The sequence below is a fragment of the Prunus avium genome, chromosome 4 (genome assembly GCF_965620075.1).
Source record: "Prunus avium chromosome 4, drPruAviu1.hap1.1, whole genome shotgun sequence".
NCBI lineage: Eukaryota > Viridiplantae > Streptophyta > Magnoliopsida > Rosales > Rosaceae > Prunus > Prunus avium.
The window spans coordinates 12450448-12460179 of NC_142287.1; the positions used below are offsets into that span (position 1 = coordinate 12450448).

The 9732-nt window shown below is 45.5% G+C and overlaps 1 protein-coding gene across 1 annotated transcript; it reads left to right on the plus strand.

Moving 5' to 3' along the window:
- The first annotated feature begins 8173 nt into the window (after window positions 1–8173).
- On the plus strand, window positions 8174–8896 carry LOC110747506 (uncharacterized). The gene is made up of 2 exons (XM_088252258.1): window positions 8174–8419; window positions 8501–8896. The coding sequence occupies exons 1-2, from the start codon at window positions 8174–8176 to the stop codon at window positions 8894–8896; spliced, it is 642 nt and encodes a 213-aa protein (XP_088108384.1).
- Window positions 8897–9732: the final 836 nt, after the last annotated feature.

A 9732-nucleotide genomic window follows, 5' to 3' on the forward strand; every position in this document is an offset into this window, starting at 1 on the left:
TTGAGTGACTAGAAGTCTTCATCATTTTGTCGGATTTTAAAGATTTTCAAAGAATTAAAAAGTGTGGAGGAAACCAATTCAAATTTTTAAAGACTTAAAAAAAAAAATTCCGACAAAAAAAAAAGACTTTTAAAAATATTTAGTGGTATTTAATTGAAACTTTTAAAAAGAATATTCATGAGTTTTTCTATTTAAACCTCGCACTTCTCTTTATTCACTTCATATTCTAAGTTCACCTCAACTTCTAATTCAAATTTTCACAATTTCTAAGAAAACTCCATTATCATTCCATACTACCCATAAATACACACCCATCAGAAAAAAAAAAAAAAAAATTTATAAAACTCATCAACCTCACACCCCACACTCCTAAGATCTTCAAGTCCATCTTGCAATTTCATACTAGCATTTTACAGGCATTATTGCATAATTATTCTTTTGCACCTGAATATTATTTTTTTGTAGAACAAGTTCTATACTTTTTCAATGTAACATAGTGTAATAAATATTTTACAAGTAATAGCTTACAAGGGTAGTCGTTCTTCATCAAGATTTTTGTTTTGCTCTGGAAAACGGATCTGTCACATGGTATTTTGATGTATATTTTCGTATTATATATATGTTGTACATTTAGGAGATAAATAAAAACAACAAGCAGAAGTGTGGAAGAAATCTGTTAATAAAAGAAAGAGAGGGAGAGAGAGAGAGGTGAGGAAGGAACGCTAAGCCAAGGGAATTTGTAATATCCACTCCATCCCTATCCATCTATATTACTCTCATAATCCCAATTTAGGATTTGTGAAGAGAAGATGAGAGTGTAGTAGGTTTCTTGGATTGAAAGAGAAAAGTAATCTGGCAATAGGGTGCAGAGGAGTTTGCGTTTTTCTAAAACTTAGTATGAAGAGTTGTGGGGTGTGTGGGGTGTATGTATAGATGTACTAGGGTTAAGTATTAAGTTGGATGACATTTTGTTGTCTTTTTACACAATAATAAAATTTAAGAGCTTAATGATTTAAGTATTGGGGGGAACAAAGAAAAGTGTGGGGTTTAAATAGAAAAACTCATATTCATTTCATGCTTGTGTGGAATTTTAGGCCCCGTTTGGTTGATTGAGGCTTAGGAATGGGAAATCAAATGTTTTCTCTTGTTTGGTAAGTCAAGGAATGGGAAATGGTTGTCTCGCACATGGGAAAGTAAGGGGGAAAGTGAAGACCTCCTCGCTCTTGGGTTTTATTTTCCTCATGGGAAAATTAGGGAAAATTAGCCAATGTTAAATACACATTTTTCATGACCATTTTGTCCTCATTAACAATTTAGAATTACAAAATAACATTAAATGCATTCTTTGTTATTTGGTTTCATATGGGTACAAATGGGAATTTAAACAAACTTTGTTTTACATTCCTACACAAACCAAACATGTGAAATGAAATAAAGTGATATTTCCTAGTTACTTTCTCAGGATTACCAAACATGATAAATGAATCTTCCATTTCCTATCTCTTATGAAAGACATGGGAACGTATTTCTCATCAAATCTTTTTTGCGAAACAAACAGGGATCCTTTACTTGGATTTTCTCTGCCATGATCCGCAAAACAAATTGGGAGATATATGGACTCTATGTATCGAATCTGGATTTTCTGCTTGAATTTTATCTGCCATGATCTGGTTGGTTTTTCTTCTCCATGTGTCATCTCACTAAAATTTAGTCCAAGGGATATAAACTTGACACAACACTCCTAAAACAAAAACACAATTTTCTCAAAATTAGCAATGAAAAAAAAAATCCCTAATTGAACTAACGACACAGTGTCGTTAGTTCTCTCTTCTTCCCCTTTAACATATCTGCATCGATCTTTTTCGACCAAAAAAAAAAACATCGGTCTTCCCAACTCATGATCTCTTTCATTTTCCCAAAAAAATTTCTTTCTTGATAAACATATCTTTTCTTATGTAAAAAATTAAAATAAAATCTCTTATCTTCCCATATGTCCAAACTTGCATTTGGTACCAATTACACATATGATAACAAAAAAAATATATTGTAAAGAACACAATGGTGGGCATCGGTTGTACCTATTTTTATTTGAAAATAACAAATCTTTTTTTTTTTTTGGTTGAAAATAACAAATGGTTCCTCATAGATAGTTTTGCTTTGTATCTAACATATTATTCTATTTTTTTTTATTCTCTTAAAATATCTTGAATCCGATCCAAAGTCAAATCGTTTTTTTTTTTTGGTTGAAAATAACAAATGGTTCCTCATAGATAGTTTTGCTTTGTATCTAACATATTATTCTATTTTTTTTATTCTCTTAAAATATCTTGAATCCGATCCAAAGTCACAAACATAGAAAAGAGAATTCAAGTTATTGTTGGAAATACGAGTGCTAAATTGCTATAAAATAAACAAATAAATACTACAAACAGAACAAATTTTTACAAAAGGAGAATTGAATTAGAAAAACCTTAATTGAGTCGAGACAAGTATTGGACACTCTGACCTTAAGACAAATTACACCCCACACTAGTGCTTATGGTTCACTAGCTTTCACCTCCCAGGATACTGTGGGAACCGAATTAATTCGTAACCCTATGTCAAATAATTCCTTCCATTTGGGGATTATTGGACATAATTGGGAATTATTCAATTTAATTGGGGATTTGGGGATTACCCAATTAAATAGAATGTTACCTAATTAGGTTGAGGATTGATTTGATTCCTACGAATATTCTCAATTAATGGAGGAGTTACCTAATTAAATTAGGTATTGATTTGATTGCTACCCTGATTAGGGATTTGATTTAAATCAAATAAATCAAATCCCTAATTAGTCAAATCTCGCCAAATTGGGGAGGAATAATTCCCTTCCATCTACGGAATTATTCCTCTGAAACCCTAGCCCCCGAGACCTCTATAAAAGGATGGCCACACACAAGAGTTGAGGTACGTCTAAACTCCTACTGAAACTCTGCAGAAATTATCTCTCAGAAACCCTAGCCACCTCCTTTCTCTCCCTTTTTTACATAAGGCTCCAGCCGCTCGGTTCATCCCAAAAACACATATAACTCCGTACCCTAGTTAGCTAGTGTTTTCTTTACAAAATTCTTGAACTAATTTAGGCATCGGAGGGCCTTTGGCCAACACCCCCCGGGTGTGGTCCTCTTATTGCTATTCGTTTTGCAGGGAGAAAGAGAGGCGGAGAAGACGAAGGAATCTTTCAACCGAATATTCCCGTGGGAGGAAATTTGCTCCCACAAATTGGTGCTTTCATTGAGAGCACGAGTTATACTCAACGCGTGCTCAAGGAATCCGTTCCTCCTATTTTCCAATCAACCGAAGCCTTCCAAACAACCATGGTTGGAAGCAAACGTCTTAGAAGCAAAACCACTGCGATGGCACACTCCGGAAAGGCCAAAACCTCGCTGCCACCACGAGGTACAGCTGCTGCTAGCGATTTGCAGCAACCTCCCATCGCTGCCAGCGCGTTCCAGCAGCTTCCCGGCGAGATCCAGCAACATCTGATGGCTGCCAGCGCATTCCAGCAGCTCCCCAACGCTTTCCAGCAGCCCCCCGTGGCTGCCCTTGCTGTCCAACCACCTCCGGGGGCCTCACAACCTCTCCAAACAGCTGCTGTACCTGTTTTGCAGCAGCCTCCCGTGGCTGCCAGCACATTTCCGCAGCTTCCCGTGACTGCCAATACATCGCAGCAACCTCCCATGGCTGCCTATACCTTGCCGCAGCCTCCATAAGCCATAGAATGGCCGCCAATGGCCGCCGGAACGGCCATACATGCGGCTGGAATTGTTCCACCTCTTATTGCACATACCTTATTTAATATATTTATTATTTAAAGGCACTAGTGATATTATAGTTGGCATATAATCGTGTTTCTATCATGCGTGCTAATTACATTTTATCACTAATGATCAGAAAAATACCAAATGAGTTGGTGGCTAACCTACGAGTCCTTGGTCCACCTGATCAACGATTCTCCGATCAACCCGACGCATGATCCCTCAAGCATTCCCTCCATTGCCTCCATGCTCGACGCACGCTTCCGCGTACACCTCTCATGAAACCCTAGCCCGTATGCAGTTGGGCTCCACACACTTCTCTCCTCCCGATCCACGAAGTCAAGCAGACCTTAATCTGAGAGTTGACCAGCTAGCTCAGAGAATGGATGACCAAAGCAATTTGATGAGGCAGCTCCTCAACCAAATCAATCTAGCTCAAAACCTTGGCCTTGGACCACTGGGCGAAGAGAGAAGGATGGACGACTACGCCAACAAGCAGATCGACGGGCGCCGAGTAGGTCAAGCAGGCATGAGCAGACAAGGAGAGGGACAACAACGTGATCAGCTCGCCAACATGTCACAAGCATCCGCAAGCCACACTCAGAGCAACGTGCGAGGAAGGCAGGGCCCACGACTCCACGTCCGCAACCGCCTAGGCCCGCAGAGGAATGCTCCTCAAGGGCTAGGCTCCCAGAGAGATCAGCCTGACGACCATCGCAACGAGGATCGTGAAGAAAGGCGCTCTGCTGTTCACTCGTCGAGGAACATTCTTCAAAGGCTAGGCTCCCAAGGAGGTCAACCTGACAACCTTCACGGTGAGAACCGCGAGGAAAGGCGCTCCCCTGCTCACTCTCGAAGGACCGATTCTCGTCGACAAGCTGCGGAGAATCACTCGCAAGTGCAGTCCACCAACACGCCGCCTAGGCAACACAGCAAAGAAGCTCGAACCTTGCGAATCAGTGAGGAGGTCAATCAGCGTCGTCCAAATCGCGAGGGTCGCCGACGTGTCCAACCAGCAATGCGTGCAGAGGACGTCAAGAAGCTTGTGAGTGACCAATTACGAGACTTGAAAGCCGGCAGGAACTTCGAAGATGCCCTACGCAAGGAGATGGACCAAGCTAACTCCACGCCTTTCACTGTCGAAATTGAGCAGGCGGCTCCCCCGAAACGGTTCTCGACACCTTCGTTTACACCCTTCAAGGGGGACTCCGATCCCGAGAGCCACCTAAAACACTTCAAAAGTGTCATGATCCTCCACAAAGCCGACGACGCGTTGATGTGCAAGGTGTTTGTGATGACCCTGCGGGGAGCAGCTCAGGACTGGTTCCACAACCTACCATCGGGGTCGATCAGCAGCTTCAAGGAGTTGGCATACGTCTTCGCGAAAGAATACACGTCTTACCGGACAATCAAGAAGAACCCCGACCACCTGTTCAACCTACGTAAGAAGTCCGACGAATCCCTTCGAGACTACATCAAGATATTCAAAGCAGAAAAGGCCAACATCGTAGGATGTGACGACCGGATCACGTCCTCTGCTTTCAAGAAAGGCCTTCCAGCTGAACACGACTTATACCGCGAGCTGACTATCGCTCCCAGCCAGACCCTGGCAGAGGTCTTCATAACCGCGGAATGCTATGCGCTCTGGGATGACGATCGAATCGCCGCAAAGAAGTCTACTAAGCAGGAAGATCAACCAACCAAGCGGGCAGGCCAAAAGAACAACGGGTTCAGCAACAGAAACAAGGACAAGCGCAGGTCACACCCAAAAGAGGACGCGACGGCAGGAGAGAATTACACCAAATTCTCCATCCCCATATACCAAATCTTAGCCCAAGTGAAGGACAAACCTTGGGTAAGGAAGCCGTCGCCCTTGAAAGGAGATCCAGACAAGAGGGATACCAGAAAATATTGTGCCTTCCACGGGACGCACGGGCACACAACAAACAACTGCTTTGCTTGGAAAACGCACCTTGAGGAACTCGTGAGAAAAGGTCATTGCACGGAGTTCATTGCGAAGCAAGCCATCCAGCGGATAGAGGATCGCGACACCACCAAGGAGCCGCCTCAGAAGGTCATAAGGATTAACACAATCCTCGCCGCCTCCGAGGAGTCTGGGCTGACTAGCAAAGAAGAGAAGAGGAAGATCAAACAAGCCACGGTGATCTCCCAAGTCTCGACCGACCTTTCACCGACGGAAGACGACCCAGTGATCGGCTTCCAGAAGAAAGATCTGATCGGCCTCGACATGCCACACAACGACGCCCTTGTCGTCAGCATTCAAATCGCTCAGGCCATGGTCGACCGAATCCATGTGGACGAAGGCAGCACAGCCAATATCCTGCAGTTGACTGTCATCCAGCAGATGGGCTTGGAAGACGACAGTTACCGTGGGCACAATAGATCTCGACGTCTACTCCCCACCTGTAATCAGCTCACAAACATTCATGGTCATTGATGAAGTCTCACCCTACAATGGCATCCTGGGCAGACCATGGATTGGTAAGATCAATGCCATCACCTCTGCCACTCATCAGAAAATCCGCTACCCAATTCCTGGGGGCGGTGTCGGCCAGATCAACAGCGACCAGGCAATGGCGAGGAAATGCTCATCTCAAGGGCTGAAGAAAAGCAAGCCAACACAGTTCCTCCCTGTGAATCAGGCAGATCTGGAGAGAGTAGAACAACCAGATCCCGTTCCTAGCAACCGAGCAAGCCAGAAGGGGAAGGGGATAGATATCCCCTTATTGCAATCAAAGCATCAGGACCAAGTTGAGGAAATCCGTCCGGAGGTCTCCCCTGAAGAAGGATGGAAACCCGAAGAGGACGTCGAGCTAATACTCTTGGATCCTGACCAGCCAGACAAAAAAGCGCGGATCGGCTCCTGCCTAAGCCCAGACGAGAAGGTGGAGCTGACCACCTTCCTCCAGAACAACAAGGACATGTTCGCATGGTCACTGTCAGACATGCCAGGCATCGACCCGAACATCATCTGCCATCGACTCCACGTCAACCCTGCCAGCAAGCTAGTGGCGCAAAAGAGATGCAACTTCGCTCCAGAGTGGGTCGCAATCATTGAAGCCGAGATCGACAAACTTCTAGCAGCCGGCTTCATTGAAGAGGTCTCCTACTCGGAGTGGTTGGCCAACGTTGTTCTGGTGGCGAAATAAGAGAAGGGCAAATGGAGAGTTTGCGTCGATTACACTGACCTCAACAAGGCAAGTCCTAAAGACAACTTCCCATTGCCGAGAATCGACCAACTCGTGGATTCCACCTCCGGCAATCAGCTGCTCAGCTTCATGGACGCCTACTCCGGCTACAATCAAATCATGATGCACGAGGATGACAAGGCGAAAACTTCTTTCATCATCGAGAGAGGGACCTACTGCTACAAGGTCATGCCCTTTGGGCTAAAGAACGCCGGAGAAACATACCAAAGGCTCGTGAATAAAATCTTCAAGGAGCAGATCAGCAAGACTATGGAAGTCTACGTAGACGACATGCTGGTCAAAGCCCCCAAACGTACAGATCACATCGAAAACCTTGCCGAGGCATTCAGCCTGCTACGCCAGTATCGCATGAAGTTGAACCCAAGTAAATGCACGTTTGGTGTATCGTCCGGTCGATTCTTGGGATACCTAGTCACGCAACAAGGCATCGAGGCACACCCACGACAAATCAAGGCCATTCTCGAGATGAAGTTGCCTTCCACAATGAAGGAAATACAAAGTCTGACGGGCAGAGCAGCGGCCCTCAACCGATTCCTGTCGAAATCTACCGACAAGTGCAGATCATTTTTCGAAGCTTTGAAAAAAGGACAAAGAGACAAGTGGGATGAGGAGTGCGAAGTAGCTTTTCAGAATCTGAAGACTTACCTCACTTCACCTCCCCTGCTCTCAAAACCAGTTCCAGGCGAGGACTTATTCGTGTACCTAGCAGTGTCCAACTCGGCCGTTAGCTCAGCTCTCATTCGAGAAGAACTAGGGGCCCAACATCCGGTATTCTACACGTCAAAAGCTCTCCTCGATGCAGAGACTCGCTACCCAAAATTGGAAAAGCTTATTTTGGCACTTGTAGTTTCAGCTAGGAAGTTACGACCCTACTACCAAGCTCACAGAGTCATCATCATGACCGACTTTCCTTTGAGATCAATACTTCACAGCCCTGACGATTCCCAGCGACTCATGAAATGGGCTATAGAACTAAGCTAGTATGACCTCCTCTACCGGCCAAAGACTGCAATAAAAGCCCAGGCTCTAGCAGACTTTGTGGCAGAATTCACCTCATCAGCCGAAGAAGAGAAGCTGGTCAACCATAAGAAGGAAAGTTCAAAAACAGATAGCACATCCGCCGAACCTGGCCAACCCACAGACATGTGGCAATTGCGCGTAGACGGAGCGTCGAACCAAAAAGGAGCGGGAGCAGACGTCGTCATCATCACCCCAGATGGGACCCTATTGGAGCAGGCCATCAGGCTTGGTTTCCCAGCCTCAAACAACAAGGTAGAATACGAGGCATTGCTCGCTGGCCAGCGCTTGGCAAAGGAGCTAGCGATCAAGAAGCTAGCCATCTACTCAGATTCCCAGTTGATCACGAATCAAGCCTCAGGTGAATACATGGCAAAGCACCCAAGGATGATCTTGTATCTTGACAAAGTCCAAGAGCTATTGAAGGCGTTTCCTACCTTCACCATCCAACAGGTGCCTCGAGCAGAGAACTCGCATGCAGATGCCCTGGCAAGCCTAGGGTCGACACTAGATACCCAATTCAAACGCTCCATCCCGGTCGAACACCTAGACCGACCAAACATTGAAGAAATAGAGCCAATCGATGCAATGCAGATTGACGAGGACCCCAGCTGGCAAGGCCCCATCATCGACTACCTGATGAATGGAAATCTACCAACGAAAAAGTTCGAAGCTAGAAAAGTCCAGCAGAAAGCCGCGAGATACTACATGCACGGCAACAAGCTCATCCGCAGATCATACTTCAGCCCTCATCTCACCTGCATAAAATACTCTCAAACACTTGAGGTTCTCTGGAAAATTCACAACGGCGAGTGTGACAACCACTCTGGGGGCATATCACTCACCTAGAAGGCTCTAAACATAGGCTACTTCTGGCCTATCATGCGCCACGACTCCATCGAATATGTCAAAAAATGTGATCGCTGCCAGCGATACAAGCCAATTCCTAACCTGCCTGCCGAAGTCTACCATTCGCAAAACAATCCATGGCCATTCATGCAATGGGCCATTGACCTAGTGGGTCTCTAGCCACCGGCGCCCGCCAAGAAGGAGATGATGATTGTTGCCACCGACTACTTTACTAAGTGGTTTGAGGTCGAAGCTCTATCCTCTACTAAAGAAGCCGATGTGGAATGATTCATCTGAAGAAACATCATCTGCCGATTTAGCTGCCCACAACCACCAGTTACTGACAATGGCTCACAATTCATCGACAAGCAGATGACTGAGCCCTGCACATTTATGAAGAAGAGAACCATCTACTGCAAATTCCAGAATGTGCCACAACAAAAGACAGTTGCCCATAAGCAGCGTCCTAAGGGAGACGCAGGGTGCGCCAGGAATTTCCTAAGGGAGGTATCCAGGTTCCTATCCGTTTCCTAAGGGAGGCAGGATAGTCACACAGTTGCCCATAAGGAGCGTCCTTCGGGAGACGCAGGGCGACGACCAAAGCGTCCTTCGGGAGACGCAGCCCATAAGAAGTGTCCTAAGGGAGACACAGGGTGCGCTAGGAATCTCCTAAGGGAGGTATCCAGGTTCCTATCCATTTCCTATGGGAGGCAGGATAGTCACACAGTTGCCCATAAGCAGCGTCCTTTGGGAGACGCAGGGCAACGACCAAAGCGTCCTTCGGGAGACGCAGCCCATAAGAAGCGTCCTAAGGGAGACACATGGTGCACCAGGAA